At 35.2% G+C, this 24319-nt stretch overlaps 1 protein-coding gene across 1 annotated transcript in view; it reads right to left on the minus strand.

Moving 5' to 3' along the window:
• Positions 1-491: 491 nt before the first annotated feature.
• The window catches only part of PJA2 (praja ring finger ubiquitin ligase 2), a 74237-nt gene continuing 50409 nt past the window's right edge, over positions 492-24319 (minus strand). Inside the window, exons 6-10 of the mRNA XM_004484086.5 lie at positions 18112-18297; positions 16400-16511; positions 8282-8396; positions 7778-7899; positions 492-3663 (exon numbers count right to left, since the gene is read on the minus strand). Coding sequence (XP_004484143.2) covers positions 3538-3663; positions 7778-7899; positions 8282-8396; positions 16400-16511; positions 18112-18297 — 661 coding nt within the window. The 3' untranslated portion in view covers positions 492-3537. The remainder of the gene's footprint in view (positions 3664-7777; positions 7900-8281; positions 8397-16399; positions 16512-18111; positions 18298-24319) is intronic.

Below are 24319 nucleotides of genomic sequence, written 5' to 3' on the forward strand. Positions count from 1 at the left end.
TTCTGTCTAATTTGACCTGGACATAATCTATCAGAGTACCCAGTGTACTCTTCTGAAATGAGTGAGAGGCCTTTGAACCCTTTGGAAACCACAAGGAATCTTCCTAAACAGGTGAATTTAATAGTATTCCCATGACTGATGGAAGGGAGTTATTGAAGAGAGGTGAGACCTTTCTGCAACCAGAAGGTTTCTGCAGTCCTGAGTCACTGTGGAAACCAGGCCATGTGGAAACCTACAGGATCACTAGGGATGTAGGCAGAAGGCAGGGGCCCGATTCGTTCCTTCCAGCAGCAGAAGTCCAACAACCACTTTTGTAAGACTGGGCTCTCTGAATCTCTCAAATCAAAGTTCAAGGGCTATAAAATCACATGCTCAGGAGATTATTCTAGGCTTCCTTAATAGCTGCGTTCTTTACCAATAACTCTAAATCCTTCAGTGGGTTACATTATACAAGTGATATGATTACACAATTAAATATTAGAACTCACCACTGAGTATATCCTGTTTATTGTTTATAATTTACACAGAAAAGATGGGCTGCAGTTATAGGACAATAAACCAATCATTACATTTAGACCTGGGCGTTTGGAAACTTGCATTCCATTTTAACAATTCATACATATTTAACAGCTTATATATAAATCCAGATCACAAATAATCTTGACGAGTTAGAGATAAACAATTAAGAAAAAAAAAAAAGTCCACACAGATCTAACCTTAAATATCAGCATTCATATTACAAGAAATAAGAATATGTTTTAAAAAAATAAAGTTATTAGGCCAAGTCACTTAACATATATATGAGAAATAAGGGAAACAATATTTTATTACTTTTCATACTTATTTCTAATTTACCTTATATATTCTTAACTTTTTCAAAAGGATCCTAGATGTGATCAAATGGTTTTCTGGTGTCTAAACTTGTCAGCTTTAGCTTGCTACCATGAAAATCCTAAAACCTCAATTTTCTTTTTTTAAAAAATGTTTAAGTCAACTCTTACTCAACTTCTCTCCTTCTTAGTAGCTATTTTATAAATAATAGGGAGTCAAAAACAAAGGAGTGTAACAGAAGAAAAGCAAAAAGTACAACAGTTATCTTACGTTCAGCTCTCAAAACTAGTGGTTGAATTTGGAACCAAAACCTTTTTAACAACTGGCAGCAACAGCTAAATATTAACAGGCAAATAAGAAATGTTTTCTTTGGGACAGTTGCTATCTCGGAGAAGAAAACCAAGGTCTCTTAACACTGCTCTAAATATAATGTGTGGCTTATTACAAATGGAGAAATCTGTAGCAATGTCAGTTTTACCATTGTGTCACAACTGATCAATATTACTTAAAAGGAAACCAAAAACAAAAAAACAAACAAAAAAAATCACACCAGCCACAAATTTCCACAATATACATATGAGAATTAATTTTAATCTGATTTGACTCCTTGACACTAACTGATCAATGAAATATGGTATGGAAAGGTCACAGAGTAGAAAACAAGCAAAGATTAGTTTATACAACAGTGCTATATACATCAGAAGGAAAACATGCTAGCTAATGCAACATTAAGCCTGAATATAAGCATCTCCATAGTCACAGAAGCTCCAAAGAATCCCTAACGTACAAATTCACCACATAACATGCATGCAATGTTCAGTTTTGTTTTACCCAAAGAAGGGTGTGTAGTATTTTGTTGTAAATACCAGACACATTTACAATATATGCAAAAATTAGAATGCATGTGTTATGTTCCTCATAGTTAAGCCTCAAATACGCCAACAGTGAAAATTCATTTATTTTTAAGAATAGAGAAAAGAGATGGAATACTCAAATTACATAAATAAAATATAATTCTGTATTTAGGAAGCCATATACATATTCTTTTCATGTGTCCAAACTAAATTATTGGTTGAAGTAACACTAGGATGGATATAAATTCATTAAGTGCTTTACTATTTTTACTTGCTCAAATGTGATACTTTAACACCCATCATTCTCTAGTGTTGATATCAAATCACATCTGTAAGTTAAGCAGTATGCCCACGTTTGTACATACTTACTTTCTGAGTGTGATCACTTAAAAATAAAGCTGTAAAATCTTAGTTTGTGGTTATTAAATTACAAAGATGATTCTGTGGGTCAAACTTCCTATAAAATAATACGGAAAACTGATTCCTCACTTTTATACAAGTTTGTAAGCAGAACTCTTTTTGAGAGTAAATCTACAGACTCTTTTCTCTTTTAGAGGCAGGAAATAAAGAAACTGTTCTCAGTCACTAGGCAATCACCCCATCATCTACTTCCTTCATACCCATGGTTAAATTTGGTTTAATTTGAAATGACCTATTTTTACTTTAGATTAAGGTGAATAATTTTGCCAAAATAATTTAGTGTAAAGAAATAAATGCTGATAATGTGATATGAATAATCTTTGTTCAGGAATACTTTAAGGTATAAATAACAAAGCAAAGTTTAGATGTGTTGTAAAAAAGTTATGGTCAAATCTGTTCTTTATCCCATCAATTTTATACTTCATACACATTAGTACAATTAAACTTCTAGTTTTTTAAGGATTCAGATTTTCCTTGGAATAAAACAGAATGAGTTTTGAGTACTTTATGCAAGTTTCCAGAACCACCAAAATATTCTAGACTCAAAATTATGTTAAATTAACTATTTCCAATATTTATCAAACTAATGTGCCACGAGTGCTCAAGACTTTCAAGTATAATTTTAACCAAGTAGAAACAGATTGGATAGGAGCTTAGAAAGGATTTTATAAGGACCTCTAATTAACCCCATTGTATCAAACACAGAGCATACTAGATACTTCATGTGCTTTACTAACCTTACTTTAAGCAACAGCCTTTCAGGTACATCCACCATTTTACTAAATAATTTTACTACCTAACCATTTCAGGGAAAGTACATCTAAGATTTTAAAATTTTGTGATGTTCTGGTCATAATTTTAGTCTTTTTTAGGTATTAAGAAAAGCCTTGATTTTAAACAAAGATGGAAGAGTGGACGACTTTCTAAAAAACCACTCAGAATAATGAACCAAGAAGTTTCGATGTAGCATAAGCAAAGGTACCAATGAAAAAGCAGGCTTTCAGAATCTTTTTATTTCCAATGAAGCCAAATTGTACTACTGTTGTGATCACAAAGTTTTCACATTTGATGCAAACAGGAAAGCTTAATTATAATCATTTAGTGGCAGTAGTTTAGACAAAACTAATAATGTGTGCCACAGAGATGATTCTTTCTTGGAGAGTTAACTGATCAGCTTGACTTTACAATTAATATCAACATATTCAAATAAAGAAAATGGATGCACTGTTTCAACATTCAGTGTGAAAATGTTTAGTACTTTTTGCAAACCTAAATTTAGTTTAGAAAGGTTAATATTCTCTTTCTAAACTATGGCATTTACTATATATAGCATTTTTAATATATTTATATATAATTATTTTCACATGAGATTTAGAAGGTATTTGCAGATTTACTTCTGATAGACTGACTGATCTCATTTCAACTGTTAAGTTTAGGGGGCTTCTGAAGTACTGTCATTTGAAGGTGGAGAATCATGATCAGGCTCGGAGGAAGCAGTTGCAGATGCTTCAATAACTGCAGGTGGGAAATGACGGCGGCACACAGGGCAGGTTCCCGACTGGAGGGAGAAAAAACATGTTAATAGCAAATGGAATGTTTTAACTGTCAGAAACAAGTATCTTAGTAACAAAAATTAGTATCATAATCTTGAAAAAAATTAAATAACTTAAAAACAAAAACCAAATATACTTCAAACCCACACAATACAGAAAAAATATATACTATTTCCCCTTCACTCCAATCAGATACTAGTTCGTTGACAGTAAACAGTATCTCTTACTCCCGTCTGTATCTTTTAGATCACTCATCTACCACCTAGTAAATATTAATTAAGAGTCTTCTATGCTCCATGGCTGGCCTAGGTGCTACTGTAGACAGTGCTGTAGACCGTGAGTTGAGCTAAACTGTGATCACCTAGGTCACTTTAGCTCAACAATGACCGGAATTATTATTGCTTAATCTATTAAGCATATGCTATTTAAACTATACATCTAATTAATCTACATATTTATCTCACCAAATCAATGCTCCAGGAGCTTACTCATATATACTAAAACCTCACTTTAGTGTAGCACAGACATTATCAAGCAGAGGGGCCTCAGACATTCTTCATAAGCCATGTAATTCCTTTTAAAAATATTATGAAGAGTTAGGTGTCTTCTGAATGGTTAAACAAATCAACCATAGACCTGGGAAGGAAGCTGGAAGCAGTTATACTGGAGTACAACATTTTAGAACCAATGGAAGATCACAGAGATATGTCATCTGGTAGTTAGGTTATCCCCTTGCAAATCTGTTATTTTCCCCAAAGAGCTTTCCCTGACAGAAGGGAAGTTGAAATAATGCTGTTGAAAGTGACAAAGAATTATATACTCTGGGAAACTTTTTATAAAAAGCTGTTTCCTGACAGAAGACTGAAGGGATTACCCTGGGTTACAGCAAAGTCAATTACAATTTAAGGCCATACAACTATACATACAATGTAAACAGTTCAAGAATTTTATTCAGAAAACATTTTATGTGATCTTATGCAGATCAGGCCCTACAGTCAGAAAGATGAGCTCAATCTTGATCAACAGTGTATTACATGTGTTATTTTGGACAAGTAACAATAATTGGAAAACAGGAATAATGATAACAATATGTCTAGAGTTAAGTGTGGATCAAATAGGAAAATATGCATGAAATATCTAGAAAAGTGCCTAACATACAAGCAGGCACTCAAAAAACTGGTACCTTATTAAACTTCTGATGCTGCTGTGGGAGTTTTAGAAAAGGAGGTATTAAGGACAGGAAAGGTAGAATTTAAGCTGATTATATTACAGATGGTATGGGGGAAGGTCACAACAGTGTAAGGAAAGATGGGCATAATGTACAGAAGAAAAAATCTGTGTAGATGAGTTGGGGCCTAGAAGGCCTTGAAAGTCAAGAAAGAAACTTTAGACTATTCCCTAAGTGACTGGAGGTGCCTCTCTCTCTCACTAGAGGTAAGAAAATAAGGTAGGTTACTACCATGGTAGTTAAGGTAACGAAGTGATGAAAGTCTGATAGGTAGGAGTAGAAATGAAAAGAGGAAATATATCTGACAGACTCAGGTGTACCCAAAATTGCTAAGATTTGATTGCTTTTCATTTTGTTGTCTCACTAATTTTAATAACATCTGTCATTACTACCACTACCATCACTACAAATACAGGTAACTGAAAGCACTTTTCCATTTAATTCTAATTTTAATTACTATTAACTTTACTGGTACTTTATCTACATTAAGTATTTACTATGTGAAAGGCACTATGCTAAATCCATTACTTGGACTTTCTGTTCCACCACTTATGAGGTAAGGTACAGTGATACAGCTATCTAGGCTGTATCAACACAATGCCAAATAAACAGGTAAAGAAAAATCTTCTATATTAGTACTAGTTCTCAAAGCAATATTTAAGAAATAATTCAGAATCCAGGATTATGCCTCAATCCAGAACACTAGAAATCTCATAAGACCTGAGAACACACGACTGCCATGCAGGCAATACGCACCAAATAGCAATCATGTTGGTACATGTTGTTTATTTGAAGACTGCTGGCTGGTCTTTGACTTGTATCATAACTGAAGTGTTTATGATTTTGTTTTTAATGCATATTATAAAAACGTCTCTAATTTCTAATAGTACTTTTGATCTGATATGAGTTTTAACATTCACTCAGTGTTCACTACCTGCCTGGCAGTTATCTCATTTAGTCCTCACAACATTATGCCATTTAGATATTTCACAAACAACAAAAGTTAAAAAGAAAAAAAACAAGAAATCATAAATCAAATTTTGATTGAACTTACCAGCAATAATTTTATACCACTTTTTGCTGTTGCCTTTAACTCAAATGAGCATAACTTTTATGTGCTCCACCAATCTAACTATGCAAGTATTCTAGAACAATCCTCTAAAATTAATGTGTAAACTTAATGTAATTATAATTAGAATACAAAAAAATTCTTTTTTTTGGAAAGAAGCAAATAAAACATAATTTTAAAGGTTAAATTGAAAAAGAATAGACATGGAAATTATGAAAAATAATAGGTAAACAAAAAATATTAATAGTATAGTCCTATTAAAAATAATTTAAAAATCCCAATTCCACAGCTATTAGTATAGATTTAAATCAACTGGGAAAAGTGTAGATGTTTATGCTCCTGATGTGAATATTAGTTATGAGGAGGGGGGCAAGAATAGTGATGGAAGGAAGGGGAAATGACAAGTAAGGAAACAAAAGATGGTAGCAAATGGAAAAATATGCCAGAAATGTTTTGTAAAAGCAGAATATAAAAGTATAATACAAATTGAATACATATACAGATATGAAAGAGAGGCTAACAGAGCAACTGAAAATGCATTTGGTTTCATATAAGAAACTGAATATTTTGATATGGGTTTCAGCATTTTTAAATAGTTTTAAATAGTTTTAAGAAAGATGAGGGAAGCAGACTTGGCCCAGTGGTTAGGGTGTCCATCTACCACATGGGAAGTCTGTGGTTCAAACTCCAGGCCTCCTTGACCCCTGTGGAGCTGGCCCATGTGCAGTGCTGATGCGCGCAAGGAGTGCCGTGCCACATAGGGTGTCCCCCGCAGAGGGGAGCCCCACGCACAAGGAGTGCCCCCTATAAAGAGAGCCGCCCAGCGCGAAAGAAAGTGCAGCCTGCCCAAGAATGGCACCACACACATGGAGAGCTGACGCAACAAAAAGAAACACAGATTCCCATGCCACTGACAACAGAAGCAGACAAAGAAGACGACACAGCAAACAGACACAGAGAACAGACAACTGGGGGGGAGGGGGCACAGGGGGAAGGGGAGAGAAATAAAAATAAATCTTAAAAAAAAAAAGAAAGAAAGATGAAATAGTAGTAGAAGGGGAGTAAAGCCAAGAAAGGAAAAGGGGGAAGAGGAGGAAGGAGAGGGAAGAAGGAAAGGAAGGAAAGAGTAGGGAGTAGTTGCAGAGAAAAGTGGGAGCTATCTCCGTAAGTAAATATGTTGGAAAAGTGATTTGGAAATTCCTACTGAAATGGATGGAAATTCAATAGGAATTCGATAGGGGATTATGCAAAAACAGAGTTCACAGAGAAGATTTTGGTCAACCTCACTCTTTTATTTCTTAGGTAATTCAAATATACTTAAAATTATTGAGTAAATACTTAAGGGCAATATATAAAAATTGGAATAGAAGGTACTTGGTAGGTTATTAAATATCCATACAAATGTACTCCCAAATGATGAGAGGAGTAAACACAATGATGTAAAATACATGGTTGCCAGAAAGTTAACCTAGCTGATGGGATCATGATAGTAAATATAAAATGAAACCAAGCAAATATTTATGGACAATTATATTATGGAGACTATCCTTCACCATCTTGATGCTTCTGCTCACTTACATACAGCTTTTCAGAATGATTCTTATTATGGGATGCTTATATATTGTTACAGAGTTTCAACAGCGCTGAAAGCGTCTTTGCTTATCTGTAAGCATGAGAAGGCAACAAATTTTTAACACTGAATTAAAAGTAATATAAATTATGTAGCTAAGTAAAATAGGCTTAAAAGACACTGCTATCATCATAACTTGTAGAGGAAACTATTAAAATATTCATTTTAAAAAAAAGTAATCTTACAACTCACCTTCTGCAGCCAAATTGATACACAAGGTTTGTGAAAGAAATGATGACAGGGTAACTCTGTTGCTATATCATCCTTAATATACTCGCTGCAACAGATCGGACAGCACTGTTCCTGACCAATAGCTGAAAACAACAAATGGTTAGATATATCAATCACATAAATTTCGGTTTTAATAAAACTGAAGCAACATATTAACTCAAAGACAATAGCTATGAAAGACAACAGAACCTGACTTTGATTAACTTATTGGCAAACATGCTTCTAATATATCACAAATTAAACATTGCTTTTGTAGAAAAACTGACTGGGTAACACTTGTCCTAGACTATTACTTCATAAATTAAAAATATTATTCTACTAGGTGAGAGTTTCTATCAGAATTTGGTTATTATAGAAAATCTAATGAAAGTTTCTAATATTCCAGAATTCATCTTCTAGGTGAACTGATAATATACCGAAGCATGCAATGTGACATTCAACATTTGAGATCAACTTTGCCCTTACCAGTGTGATCTTCAAGAACAAGGGTCTCTGGGAGACCATCAATGCTTTCCTTACTGGCTGGTGGATTGGCCACCTCAACATCGACAGCAAGGGACTCTAAATGGGCCAGGGCAGTCTGAAAAAGAAAAACAAGTTAGAGTTCTTTCTTAGAACAAAAAGTTTTCTATCTGCTAAGGTTATACTCAGCATTATTCTCTTTCTGTTGGTTTCCTCTGCCTCAGGCACTTGCCCCCGTTCCAAAGGAACCTACACCATCACACCAAAACATCAAAAACATACATATAAAAAACCCCAATCAAAACCTTACTCTTCACAGGTAAAACAAAACTGTATCTTGCCCTCAGTAACCACCTACTTGCCCATCTATTTATATTTTCAGAGGAATGTTACTGCTTCCAACATATGAGGTTCCTGGTACGGACTTTATAAAATGAGAGAAAGTAAAGAAAATAGAAACACTTTGAACAGGTATACCTCATGAAAGACAAAATATGGCCAGCAAAGAATGCATTCCTGAATGGTTATATCAGCATACTACATTACAGATCACAAGTATTACTAGGTTATATGGGCTGTGAACTTCAGTTACGGGTTCAAATGTTTGTATGACGTTACTGTTCTAACAAGGATGGATGGAAAGACGATCAGATCATATGACCATCTATTATGGAATCACTTTTATCCTTTCTGGATTGATTAGCCTGTTTGGCTCCATTAGACTAGAACTGTGTAGGTTGTACATTTCTACCGTTTTTTGCCTTTTGCTACTTGTTCAATTATACAATTTTCAAAAAAATTATTATGCAGTTTTACTGAGATATATTCATATAGCACATGACCCAATTATATGCTCTTAATGTGCACATGCTGATTTCTCTGATGCTTTCTGTCCATCTAAATCCCATCAATTCTTAAGGGCCTGAGTAAATGCTGTCTCTTCAATGAAGCCTATGTCAATGGTCCCAGATCACACCATTACAGTCCTTCTGAAATGCTGGTATACTCTAAAAAAGGCTTGTATTAGACAGTTTATAATTACTTATTATACCCTAATTATAGCATCATAGGATCACAGAACTATAATCTAGTCTAACATTTCTCTGTTTAGCTGAAAAAGTTGAAAAAAATTTGACAAGTATCAAAACCAGGCCTCCTATGGAACAGGAAAATTCTGCCTGATAGTTCAAACTGTGTTCTTGTGAATGACAAAATCTTTTGTATACTTCTCAGGATCTGACATTGCTATTATAGCAATGAACTATGTTCTTCCAAAAACAATCTGAGATAACTTATAGAGGCCAAAGCAAAATCAGGACTAGAAAAGGAGGAAGCAAAATGCTCATTGTAAGAGCTAATATATAGTTAATAGTATTGAACACCAAATTTAGCTCTGGGTTTGCAGAGACATTACAAAAAGAGAAAGAGTATGCTGGTAACTGATTTATTGCTTCCTAGCCCAAATCATCCTCAATTTCTGCTCCGTGAAAATATATCTGCGCCATTTAAATTTTTTCCTTTATCAGCTGGTACATTCTTAAGCTTTCCATAGAGGGCATTTGACAGACATGGCAGGAGGAAAGGACTCTGGTTTTAATGGGCCTGACAAGCCCCTGCAGGTAAGTTTCCCCCATGGTCTGGCTCCTGCAGTACAAATGGCTTCTCCAGCACCAGGCTCCTATAGTGTGTGTGTGTGTGGGCTGGGGGAGGGTTTCTCTACCACCTGGTTCCTTGTAAGTATATGGTATCCAGCAGCTTCCCCTGGCACCCACCTTATGTGGTTTTATAGCTGAGGGGTTCCAGTTAGTCACTGCTCTGTAAACAGAGCATTAACTTCTAGCAGATTCTGCTGGCATGGTACCCCAATCATTTCTCTGCTACCCAGTAAGCCAGGGCAGTGTCCTCTCCAATGAGGTCTGGATCTCAGCCCTACAGAGTAGGAAGACTGTACTATATCTTAGCCTTTAGGCTGTTCCTTATATGTGCTGTTCCTATATTCTTTAGAGTTCTCTTTTCTTCCTATTAGTCATTCTGTCTATACTCTTAATCTCCTGTTGTAGTTAAAATTATTAAACTTTGCCTGTTCAAATTATTGTGTGGCTTCTCTCTCCTGATAAGAGCAGATTGACACAAAATTGGCCTTGGGGAACCCAGTGGCTGCTGCACTTGACCATAGGGCAGTAATAATGATTTTTTAAATTGTTGAGTGGGGAGCAGAGGCAGCTGAGTGCTGAGCACCTGCTTCCCAGGTTAAGAGGTCCTAAAAAAAATTGGAGTGGGATGGATTCTTGAGAATGCTGAGAGAACCTCTTAGTTCAGAAAATCAAACTTATTATTTGTGTGGATTGCTCAAATAAAATGAGAGTTCAATTCTCAGTCTTCATGAGTTTCCCAAAAGTTAGAGCATTAACTGGTAAAGAATGGGGTTCTGAAACTTGGAATGGAGAAATCTGGTTGGACTCAAATGAAACTGATAAATCTTGAATTCCCAAGTCACTCTGCTCCCCCTTTTACCAGTGAAATTAGCTCGCCCTCCACAGACTAGCCTTCTTGTGCTTGAAACTCTGTGATAACCTCCTTGGGAGTACATTCCTTTCAGTACTTTTAAGCCCAACAGTTGTGGATAATGGAAAACTACAGCAGTCAAAAAAAAAAGGGGGGGGGGGGAAACGGACGGACAATCAAGCTTAGGGCAGAGAAAATATGGAATGAGTTGTGGAAGAAGGAAGCCATAGCCATCAATTACAGCCCTGTGATCAATTACAGAAACAAGGACTAGTAGAGATTTGTGTACTTTCAATTTGCTTGTTAACGTGTTTTTCTCTCCTTCTTAGCATTTATATTTTATATGCCTATTCCTGGCAGTTAATTTTACAGTTTAGTCAGAGAATATTTACTGGTTCTGAGTGAATTTTTAAAGTAATATAACCAGTGATGGGCATGATCTTGGGGCTACACGTCTTTCTGGGGAAAGGGTGAAAACGTCATCACTTGTAAGAATAACTATATTGTGTCAGGTAGAAATATAATTATTTTTGTTGTTGGGTGGGAATTCAAATATGTGTAGAAAGGTATATTGGGAGCCAAGTAGTCAGAGGCAGACCGTACTAGTTATTGATTTATTGTTCCTCAGATTCAAACTAAATTTGCCAGCTCTTTGAAAATGGATCTGGGCCACTGAAATAGTTTCCTTTTTGACAGCTGGAATTATGTTAAACTTTGTTCATAGAGGGTGGTAGAGAAACACTGCACAAGAAAAAGCACCTTGCTTCTGGTTCTTGGCTTTGAAGCTTGGCAGGCTTCTATATAGCAAGTGTGGCTTTCTCTAGCACTTAGGCTCCTGCAGGGTACACAGCTTCTTTAGCAGCTGGCTCTTGCAATGCATGTGGTCAGCAGCTTTCCCCAGCATCACCTTGGAAGGTTTTGTAGTAGAGGACTTCTAGTTAGATACCTCCTTATGAATGGCTTTCTCTATTATAGCAATGAACTATATTGCTATAGTTAAATACAGCAATACATTGAACTATATATATTGCCGTAGGGCAGATTTCCATTCAAGTTCCATGAGCACAGCAACGATAGTAACTTCTTGCTACTCAGCTGAACACAGATGGGCCACCTCGACCAAGATCTGGATCTTAGCTCTGTGGGTTCAGTGGGGGCTCTTCCTTGGGTACCCTACTGTAGCCTGAATGTAGTGGCTGCTCTTTATATGTGTTTTTCCTATGTTTTTTAGTTATTCTTAGTTCTTACTAGCCAATCCCTTGTTACTCCAATCCCATGTTACAGGGATAAAATATGGAAGGAAAAAGCATGTAATTTGTTCTTTTCTTTCTCACATAACTATGACAATAAACAGCCTCTAAATTTCTGGATACTTCACAGGATAATCTGCAAGAAATCATCTCTGCTACATTTAAATAAGAGAAGGGTTACTGTAATATATAGTAACTTTATCTTGAGAAGTTATTTCAGGCAAAATATACTTTAATATATATTTGCCTTATGGGTTCATTATCTTTGATAATTATCTGCACATTTGCAATGCAAATAAATGCCTGGAGCCTCATATATGTAAAAATCATTTATTCCTTTGGTACTTACTTACATTTAAGGTGATCTGGTCTTACTTACAAGCAACAAGAGCAGAAAGACCATTTTTCTACTGCTATAAAAATCTATCTGCACCTTTAGGCAGTATAACATATTTTTAGCCCAAGTATCAGAAAGACTAAATAGCGCAACTAAATGGGCCAAATAGCCCAAAGTGGAATATATCTAGGATTAAAGTAGCACACTCTCCTTTGTCAACCCAAATTTAATTTTTCAAGAATAAAATTTAGTTTTTAAAGAATGAAGATTTACAACAAATAACTTAAAACTGTGAATAGCCACTGAATCTGGATTATGGAATGCATCTACTGGATGATTATTTATTACTTAGTTATCTGTTTGTTAGGGATGGAATTGTATATGTCCCATCAAAAGACATGTTAACATCCTAATCCCTGGTCCTATGAATGTGAACTTATTTGTAAGTTTTTGTAAGAAAAACAGGATCTCTGAAGATGTTATTAGTTAAGATGAGGCCAAATTGGATTAGGGTGACCCCTAATCCAATATAACTTATGTCCTTACAAGGAGAGGAAATGAGACATAGGGAGAGAGACAGAGAGAGAGCCTTGTGAAAAACTCAGTGATGTTATACTGCCAAAAGCCATGGAATGCCATGGATTGCAGGCCACTCACCAAAAGCCAGGGGAGAGGCCTGGAACTGATTCTCCCCTTTAAGAGGAAGTATGGCCTCCTGACATCTTGAATTTGGACTTCTAAGCCACCAGAACCTTGAGAAAATACATTTTTGTTGTTTAAGCCAACTAGTCTGAATTACTTTGTTATAAAAGCCTTGGCAAACTAAGACACTTCTGATTTGAATACACCTAAGAATACATACATTTACCACATGCCCCATGTACCAGGCATTTTGTTAAATGCTTAATGTCACAATAATCTGTGAAGATTATTTCCATTTTGTAGATGTGGAACCTGAGCTCAGAGGTTAAGTGAATTTCCAAGATCACCTAGCGTAACTGAATCTAACACAAAAGCCTATGCTCTTAACCTCCACATATTAGCTTCCTAGTACCAACAACTCAGTGTATATAAATTAGGTGCTCTTGGAATATGAGAAGACTTCCCAAGGGGTCCACAGACATGGAAAGTCCCACCCCCCAGGGTGGGAAGCAGGCACTCAACTACTTGAGCCACATCAGCTCTCAATGGAAAGTCTTAAGACAATCAATTTCCAGATCCTTAACTTTCTTATGTAATCTTCAAACTGACCTAAGAATGTTATCTGCAGTTACAGTATCATGCTGGTTCTTTGTTTCCACGTTCATTTTAATAGTCACCTTTCTTCTACTTTACAAAATTAAAGCTTATTTCTTACTCATGTCAAGGGGGCAATCTGAAATACTAGAGTTGAACTGATTCTAATGACTGAATAACAAATCTTTATAAGTGGTTTCCAATTTTCTGCTTTCAAAAAAGTTGAAGGAGGCAAGTGGATGTGGCTCAAGTGAATGAGCTCCCACCTAGCACATGGAAGGTCCTGGGTTCAGTTCCCAGTGCCTCCTGGAGAAGATAAACAAGGAACTGACACAACAAGGAGACACAAAGAAAAAACACAATGAGAGATACAACAAAGCAAGGAGCAGAGGTGGTGCAAGTGACTGAGTGCCTCTTTCCCATTTGGGAGGTCCCAGGTTCAGTCACAGAGCACACAGAAGACAAGAAGTCACAGAGCACACAGCAAATGGACAGACAGCAGACAGTGAGCATAAACAACGAAGGGCGATAGAAAAAATAAAATAAATCTTAAAAAAAAAAGAAGTTGAAGGAAGATCTATATAACTTTTCAAGTTGATATGATTTTTGGAAAATAACTCAGAAGAACAAGTGACATTATGATAGACTCCTTCCATCCCTATCGATATATTTATGTGAAGGTTTTTCAAGTTTCTATCCATAAAGTGAAAACCAGAAATAATATTTATGCAGAACTGTCTCATTTTTGGAAAATAATAAAATCCACTAATAAAGTAATAGGGGAGGAAAAAAAAAACTTCCATCTCATTAGGAGGTACAGTCTAGTAAAATTTTACTTGATGTTTAAAACACTTATCAAAATTGGGAATGTGTTTTTGATAAACTGGCTTACTACTAGTAATTTTAACAACTCAATCTCCTCAATCTATGATAGGGTGAGCAATAAATATTACTTAGATTTATAGTGAAAAATGTAAGATGGCAACATAAAAATGTGCAAGAGATACATGTTTATTCAAAATGGGAGTAAAAAGTTTTAACACCATTGTTTTAAAAAGCTGAAGGTCTTAAGATATTTTACCCTGTCCACACTCAAATTTGAGATACAAATAGACAAAATATGAGAACCAAAGCTTCTCCCTGAAAAGAAAAGTCAATCCGATATTGGAAAACTAACAGGGAAATGAAAGTGAAAAGTGACACAAGGGGATAGGGCTGCTTGAAAAACAAAAAAGTTTTATTTTTTGTTGTTCATTTAAACAATGTTAGTATTAAATCTAAAAGGACAACGATAAATTACCTTTCATTTTTCATATTGAATAAATGCATAATAGACATGAAAAAATAAAGATTTCTGGGGAGTTATAGGAAAGTGTATCAACTCTTCAGGGATTAAACATATCTCAATCAAATTCAAGTAAAATAAAGCTGAGTACCACCAATGTGAGGAACCTGCTAGGTTTCTGGGAAGACGGACATTTAAAGCCATTAATCAAGAGACAGCAGAAGAGGGGGTAAGAGTGACTTTGAAAGCTGGCAGTACTACTGGGTTCCCTAATGGCAGAAGACAATAATGTATCAGACTGTAAGCTCTCTGGACATACATGTTCTTTCTTGCCTCTTATCTTTTTTCACTCTGCTGGTACCTAGCATGACCTTCCCCGATCAATCTCTAGGTCTTCTTTCTAGAGGCCAATGTCACCTCTCCGGTTTATAACAAATCCTTAATCTTTACATATTATATTTCTGATATAAGTTATCATGCTATCCCATTACTTCATATGTGTATGAATTTGGCAAAGCAGGTTCTGGTAAATAGTCTGACAAAAGTCTTAAATATATCTGTTTATCATGATGTTGTTTCTGACTTTTTTCTCTTAGTACACAGTATTAGGAGAAAAATATACACTATAAAGTACAGTTTAGAGCAATGATCTCCATGGAAGATTACACAGAGGTAAAGAAAATGATGCCAAAACAGACATAGTTAAGTGTGTATGTGCATGTGTATATGTATGTATACAGGTATCTCTATCTGCCTTATCTAATTTACCAATCTAAACTGAACTTTATCATCTCAAAAAAATTTTAAGATAAAGTGTTATTATAATGCCTCTGAAAGTTGTCTCTCAATTTTTTCCCCCTTACCTTTAGCTCATTTACCAGTTATTACTCTCTTAAGTTTCAGTTTGAATCACTTTGAAAATAGTAATTTAAATAAAGACTTATAAGATTCGGACTTTTGACCTTAGGCAAATACAATTTAGAACAAATTTTCTGTGTTACTTAAAAAAGGGAAAAAATACAAGACAAAATTTGGCATCAAATGTGCCACAATTATTTAGGGTGCTTACTTGGAGGAGGGGGTAGGGAGCACATTTCCTAACCGCATTAGGCTGCAAGATAGTATTTAGAAGCCATGAGAACAAAAGAAACAAAGTTATTTGTAATATATATCCTTAAGAGATCTTCAATTTCCTTCATAAATACACTTGTGCAAGTATAAAATATTCAGACTCACCAATCTGTATAATTCAGAAATGAAAATGAGTAATTTTCTATATGTAAGCAAAACATTTTCCATTCTGGAAGATTTTACAATTTCAGGCAAATTGCATGATGTCAAAAGTACTTTATAAAACATACTGGTGGCAATCACCGTTCAGTAATTGTTATTAAACTGATTAGAACTATTCACCTTTTTTTAAAAGTAGTTTAAAAAACATTTGTAACACTGAATTTTTATCATTTGCATCCCATCAATTTATATGAGTACTAGAGTTACTAAAATACCTCCATAGCCTGAGCTAAGCGTTCTTCTAGTGCCATGTATGTGAGGAACTGAGGATCCACATAAGAAATAGCTTCGGCAACTCCTAGTCCATCTGCAAATCCATCAAACAGGCTGGGGAAAAAAATATACATCCATGATTTGGGAAATCTTTATGGTCAAGAAACAACTGTATTAGCACAGTGATACAATGTTTGCCAAAAATGCATTTCATGCAAAAACCTTAATTTAACAAAAACCCAATAGAAAAGTTAAAGTTCTAAGCATAAGAAATTAAGATATTACAACCTCTTCCAAGAGGCTGCCACACTCACTACACAAAAGTTGGTAGGAAAATTATTTCTATATTTTAGTTCTAGCTCTAGGGACTACACTATGCTAGAATAAAGACAGTACTTTCTCCCTTTTCTTTCCCTTATACTTCTCCTGTTTATTTTAGGTTTCAGTTTAAGTTTAGATGAGAAAATGATAGAGTTAGCACATTTATTTTAATTCTATTAGTAGTCAAAGCCTCATTTTCTTCTCTTACCTTGAATTGATTAATTACTTTGAGCTTAAAAATATTTTCTCAATGCTTTTCTATTAATCTCTCTTCTCTTCTTCTAAGAAATAGGCCACCTTCCCCTTCTATTACTCAGCTTAAAAAACATTCAAGTCCTAACTGCTTATTTTTATTTCCCCCCCACAAAGGATTTTGAGTTCCTTGAAGAAAAATATGCCTTAATCTGGTCCTAATCTTCCCTCCATAGCTAGACTTTCACAGATTTCTCCTTTTCTTCCATTTCAAATCTGGATACTTTAATATGTCCTTAGACCTCTTCTCTCTATCTAACCTTGCACCCTTGAAAATTACATCCAAGCTCATTTCTTCATTTATCCTCTCTGCAGATAATTCTCTACCTAATTCCAAACTCCCTTTTGAGATCCTGACCTACATTTTGAGATCCTGACCTACATTTCTAGCAGGGTACAGGGCATCTTAGGTAGATAACTTACCATTACCTCAAATTCAGGATCTGTAAAACTGAGCTTATTCTATCTAAAGACAAACTACTGACTTCCCATTCCTATCAGAGTTTGACTATCTTAGAAACATCCTTAGTTACACAAGTTAGCACAACAATAATTTTTATTTCAACCACTGTGCTATCATTAAAATTACAAACTTACTGCCAAGACATACAGAATGATTTCTATGAAGAATATCGTATAGCTTAGTAGTAAACTAATACTTTCAACATCTCTGGAAAGGTACAATTATACCTTCAATATTTTACAAACAATGAAGGAAAAGGAAAAACAGTGAAGGAGAACTCTATTCTGATTTTTCTGACTTAATCACTGATTTTGAAATTCTTCAAGTAGTATTTATGAAGGATCTTTTAATTTTTTTAAAAAGCACTATGTTATGTGTTATAAGGCATATAAAGCTAAATTAAAAAGTCAGAAACCCAAAATAAATAAGGAGGATATAAGGTTAGTTTCAAGAGAGCTAAAGGTCAAAGAAGGAAGAGGTAACTGACTGGAAGAAGTAGAAAAGAGTATGTAGTACTGCCATCTGAAATGAACTTTGAAGGAGGAGGAGATTCTAATAGATGGGAAAATCAGAATACTTCTTAGCTGTCAGAGATTCAAATTTCATAATTTAGAATCATGAACAAATTCAACTCAGTGAGCATGTAACTGAGCATGCTAATAATGCTGCATTATATACCTCCAGTCCACATCTAAGTCTTCACTCACACTGGAGTCATCCTCAAGGTTATTGTTACCATCCAACATGAAAGCTTCTGGTTGTGCAAATTCATTGGCAGGCTCATTTCCCTCATCACTGCTGCTTTCATTGACTTCATTGTATTGCAACCAAGGAATTTCTCCTTCTTCCAAAGACGTCTGTTCCCTAATACAAACATTTTAAAGGAAGAAAAAATAGTATTTTAAAATACATCATAAATTGTCCTTTAAAGAATTCTATTTAGGGGTGCAAGTAGATTACTTGTCAATTTCTAATTTCTTGGTACTTTTACAATTCTAAAAAAGTGTTTTCCTTAGTTGCAAAATTACTTAAAAAGGAAGTAAATTTGTTATAGGGTCATATGTATATACAAAAATAGTTCCTAATCACATAGGGATGTATTGATGTATGAATTATCTGTGCTTCTGTATCTTCTCTTTTTGTGGAAGAAAAATAAAAATTCATCCTAAATAATTTGAATTTTTAAACACTGCTCTCACAGTTTAAACAAAATCCAAAGGCTTCAACTTGGCCTATAAATCCTTACATAATGCATGCTTTCTTCCTGCCCACTTTTCCAACTTCTCTCACTATTCTTTCCCGTCTACTCTGCTTCTACTATTCTGTCCACTCTTGGACTAGATGGAGATCATTTCTACCCTTGGTCTGTTTTCCTCTTCCTGAAACGTCTTCAACAAAATCCCTGCATAGAGTTACTCCCTTCTTGATAGTCAGATCAAATGTCACTTCTTCATCGAGGCCTGTTCTGACCACTCAGTTTAGGTGGATTTCTAGTCATGGGCTATCGCACTGCTCTACTGTTACTAAAGAACTTATCTTTTAATTTATAATTCCTTATTTTATTTATTGTTGGTCTCTCACCCCCCCCCCAACTAGACTATAACCTCACAAAAATAGGGACAGACAAATCTATGGTATAGACAAAGAAACGAAGGAAAAGATAAAGGAAGCATTTCTAAACAGTAGGGAAAAGCACCATTTAATAAATAGTTTTGGGACAGGTGGATATTCATCTGAAGGAAGGGAGTAGGGGAGGTTTAAATCCATGGCATTATCTACCCCTAAATAAATTACAGGTTTAATTTTTTCAAAATCGTTTTTTTTCCTTCCCCACCCCTGCCCTGCTGTTTCTACTGTCTGTGTCCATTTGCTGTGTTATCTTGTGTATCTATTTCTCTTTTTGTCTTCTCATCTTTCTTCTCTAGGATTCACTGGGATTCAATCCTGGGGACCTCTGCCATAGACAGAGGTTCCCCATCAACTGTGCCACCTCAGTTCCTGGTCTCTGCTGTGCTTCACCTTGACTCTCCCCTTTGCCTCTCTTCTGCTGCATCATCTTGCTGCATGACTCACTTGCGTGGGCACTGGCTCACCACGCAGGCACCCACACAGGCACTTGGCTTGCCACATGGGCACTTGGCTCTCCACGTGGGCACTTAGCTGCTGCGCAGGCACACTTTCTCTTCTTTTTCACTAGGAGACTGCAGGGATCGAACCCTGGTCCTTTCATACGGTAGGCAGAGGCCCTATCACTTGAGCCAAATCCACTTCCCCAAAATCGGTTTTTTAAATACACAAAACAATACAAGTATTACAAGAATTGTGAAATAAAGGTTTAAAAAATCTCAGTGTGGGTTAGGCACTTCTAAAGCACTATGCAAAACTCTGAATCCATAGACAAATATGACTGGTAAATTTCACAAAATACACATTAAAGAAAAAACATACAGAAAAGTCAATACATCAAAAATATGGACACAAAACTCAAATTGAAATAAATTAATTATAATATAAGATGAAAGGCCTTAATAGCAGCTTTATATTTAAAAGCAAACCAGTAGGAAAAAGATCAACATATATCAAGAGAAGAAACAAAGGATATGAATAGTTGCCAGAAAAGGAAATTGAAATGGGCTTAAATAATGAAAAGACGGTCTACCTCTTAATAAGAAAAATGTAATTTAAATAACTGTGAAATACTCTTTTTTCAACTACTGCCAAAGATAAAAATTTCTGATAATATAATGTGTATTGGTAAATATTTGAAAAAAGAGGTAATTCATACTGTATTGGTAAGAACTGCTCCTTCTATACAAGTAACTCTTTGTAGAGAAAATTGGCAATAGCTATTAAATTATGCGCATACTCATTGACATAGTGGTTCTACTTGTAGATATTTCTCCTAAAAAATTTGCAAGGTTTCTTTGTGGCATGGCTTATAATATTAAAAATGCAACACAATGTAAATGTCAAAGGAAATCAATTGTAAGATGCTCACATAATAAAATATTTGACAGAGCTTTTTAAAAAGAACGAAACATATCTATATGCATGAAAATGGAACAATCTAAAAAAAAAAAAGGATGTACAAGCAAAGTATTGTACTAAAGAAAATACAAAAGCAAGATGCTAAACAGTATGTATTTATGTGCTACCAATTGTAAAAAAAAAAGGTAGAGAGGAACGCTTTTATATGCATAAAATATCTCTACAAGCTCAAAGGAAATTGGATATAATTGCATTTTTTGATCGTTTCATACTGTTTGAATTCATTTTTACCATGTGTATGAATTCTTATTTTTAAGGTATTTATAATTTTATCTTTTTATCAAGAGAAGTTCAACTAGAAATACCAACCTTTTCAAAATAAATTGCCAGAAATTGGTTTAATAAAATACTCCCAAAGCACTAAAACCTGTATCATTAAAAAGTAATCTACAGTCAGTCTTACCAATATTTCAGAAACCATCCCTTTAATTAATGCAAAATACAAGAGTGAAATGAGGTTTAATTTTAACCAATATGGAGATTCTTGTTTCCATTTAGTCAAAGCTATACTGGTATTATCTGGAGAGCCCAAAATTCTGAAAATGTAATTCTATACTTAGCTTCCTGAGGAACTTCCAAATTGTCTTCCACAGTGGCTACACCATTTTACATTCTCACCAGCAATGAATGTGTGTTCAGACTTCTCCAAATCCTCCCTAACACTTGTAATTTTGTTTTTAAATAGAAGCTTTTCTATAGTGGGTATGAAATGGTATCACATTGTGGTTTTGATTTGCATTTCCCTAGTGGCTAAAGATGGTGAGCATCTTTTTGTGTGCTTTTTGGCCATTTGTGTATCTTCTTTGGAGAAATGTCTATTCGAGTCTTTTGCCCTTTTTATAAAAATTGAGCTGTTTGTCCTTTTTTTTCATTAAGCTGAAGGGTTTCTTTATATATTCTAGATATTCAACTTCTATCAGATATGTAGTTTCCAAATATTTTCTCTCCATTGTGTAGGTGGTCTTGTACTTTCACTTTGAGAAACCCAAGTTTTATTTTCATGAGATCCCATTTATCTATTTTTCCTTTGTTTCTTGTGCTTTGGATGTGATGTTTAAGAAAGCATCACCAACACAAGGTCCTAAACATCCTTCTATGTTTTCTTCTTTGAATTGTATAGTTTTGGCTCTTATATTTAGGTCTCTGATCTATTTGGAGTTGATTTTTGTATATGGTATGAGGAACAGGTCCACTTTCATTCTATTGCAAATAGCAATCCAGGTTTCCCAGCACTATTTTTTGAAGACACTATTCTTTCTCTATTGAGTGGTTTTCACCTATGTGTCAAAAATAAGTTGGCCATAAAAGTTAGAGTTGACTTCTGAGCTCTCTATTCCGTAGGTCTATAAGTCTGTCCTTGGGCCAGTATCATACTGTATTGATTACAGTGGCTTTGTAAGAAGTCTTAAGATTGTTTTTCAAGATGGCTAGGGCTACTTGGGGCCCCTTATTCCTCCACATAAATCTGATGACTGGCTTTTCCATTTCTGCAAAGAAGGTTGTTGGAATTTTGGTTGTTACTGCACTGAATCTGCTTTGAGTAGGACTGACATCTTAACAACATTAATTCTTCCAACCCACAAACATAGAATGCCCTACCATTTATTTAGGTCTTTGATTTCTTTTGGCAAAGTTTTATACTTTTCTGTTTTGTGTAAGTCCTTTACATCCTTGGTTAGATTTATTCCTAGATATTTGATTCTTTTAGTTGGTATTGTAAATGTAATTTTTTTTTTTTTACAAATCAATTTTACTGAAACATATTAATAAATTATGACTCCATCCAAAGTGTAGAACCAATGGTATTTGGTGTAATCACATATTTGTGCATGCATCATTTCAATCATTCTTAGAGCACTTTCATTATTCCAATAATAAAAATAATAAGCAAAAAACAAAATTCATCACCTCTCAATTTCTCTATGCTTCCCCACCTGTATATACCAGCTATTCACTTTCCTTCTCTCTGGCATATTTGTATTTATATTTTATAAAAACAGTCTTATATATGCAATATCACCCATCCTTGTGCTTTAAATGTGGTTTTACTATCTTATATAGTCCCATGTTACAGTTTTTAGCTCTCCTTATAGTAATATATATGACCTTAGACTTTCCCTTTCACTCACTGTCATACCCATACAATAGTACTGTTGGTTACAAACACAATGATATGCTTTCACCATTTCTATTCATTTCCAAAGATTTACAAACAACCTTTTTGACCAATTCTGCACAGATTAAACCTCAGCTTTCCATTCTCTAATTTCACTCTGTTTTCTGGTGTCTTATATTGTAATTATTAACTCCATGAGTTTATACAATTTATTTAGTTCATAATAGTGCAATCATACAGTATCTGTCCTTTTGTCTGGTTTGCTTCACTCAACATAATGACCTCTAGGTTCATCCATGTTGTATTGAAGTTTCTAACTATTACTGTAGAGACATCTATTTAGTCCTTCAATTTTGCCAGTGTGTGCCTCATGTATCTTGGGGTACTCAGGTTTGGTGCATAAACATTAGTATAGTTATTTCTTCTTGGTGAACTGCCCCTTTTATTAATATATAATGACCTTCTTCCTCTCACAGTTTTGCATTTGAAATCTGTGATGGTTAGGCTATTGTCTCAACTCGGCCAAGTAATTGTGCCTGGTTGTTTGGTGAAACAAGCACTGGGCTAACTGTAATACAAGGGCATTTATGGACTGTAGTCACTACTGACTTTACTGTAGTGGTAAATAGTCAATGGTAATTGTAATAGCTGATTACAATTACATCAATGAAGGAGATTGCCATCATCAATAAGTGACGCTTTATCCAATTAGCTGAATGCCTTAAAAGCAGAAGTGATTTCAGCATTGAGTGAGAATTTTCCAGCTCATCCTTGGTTAGCTAACTTCTCCCAGAACTCATCAAGACCCTTCACTGGACTTTCATTCGAGCCCCTGGTTGCAGCCGGCTTGTGGAACCTGGACTTGTGCATCCCCACGGTCACGTGAGAGACTCTATAAAATCGCATACTATTGACAGATATCCCTTGTTGATTCTGTTTCCCTAGACAACCCTGACTAACACAGCTTGGTACCAGGAGTGGGTGGAGTGTAGTAGTTGGATATTATTGATGAATTCCAAAAGAAATATTGACTATGTTTGTAAACTGATCTTTTCCTCATGGGCATATTAGATTAAATTGGATTCACAGGTTTACTTGATTAAGTAATTATGTAAACCTGTTGTGCCAGCAGGGCGTTGAGTCCCTACCCACCAAAGAATGGGGACTCACAGATAAAAGTCATGGCAAAAGACAGAGTTAAGGGTTTTTAATGTTAAGAGTTTTGATGCTGGAGTTTGATGCCGAAGTCTGAAGCTGGAGCCCCGGGAAGAGAGGAACTCTAAGCCTAGAAAGAAGCCCTGGGAAGAGGAACCCAGGAAACCTGCACCCTTGCAGGTGTTGGCAGCCATCTTGCTCCAACATGTGAAAATAGACTCTGGTGAGGGAAGTAACTTATGCTTTATAGCCTGGTATCTGCAAGCTCCTACCCCAAATAAATACCCTTTATAAAAATCAACCAGTTTCTGGTATTTTGTATCAGCACCCCTTTGGCTAATAAAAAATCTATTTTTGTCCAGCTCTTTTTTGGTACTATTTGCATAGAATATCTTTTTTCAACCTTTCACTTTTAACCTGGTTGTGTCCTTACATCTGAGGGGGTCTCTTGTAGACAACATATATAATAGATGGCTGTTATTTTTAATTCATTCTAACAGTCTAAGCCTTTTGATTGTGGCGTACAGTCCATTAACATTCAATATTATTACTGTAAAGACATTACTT

This window comes from Dasypus novemcinctus, chromosome 2 (genome assembly GCF_030445035.2).
Source record: "Dasypus novemcinctus isolate mDasNov1 chromosome 2, mDasNov1.1.hap2, whole genome shotgun sequence".
NCBI classification, from domain to species: Eukaryota; Metazoa; Chordata; class Mammalia; order Cingulata; family Dasypodidae; genus Dasypus; species Dasypus novemcinctus.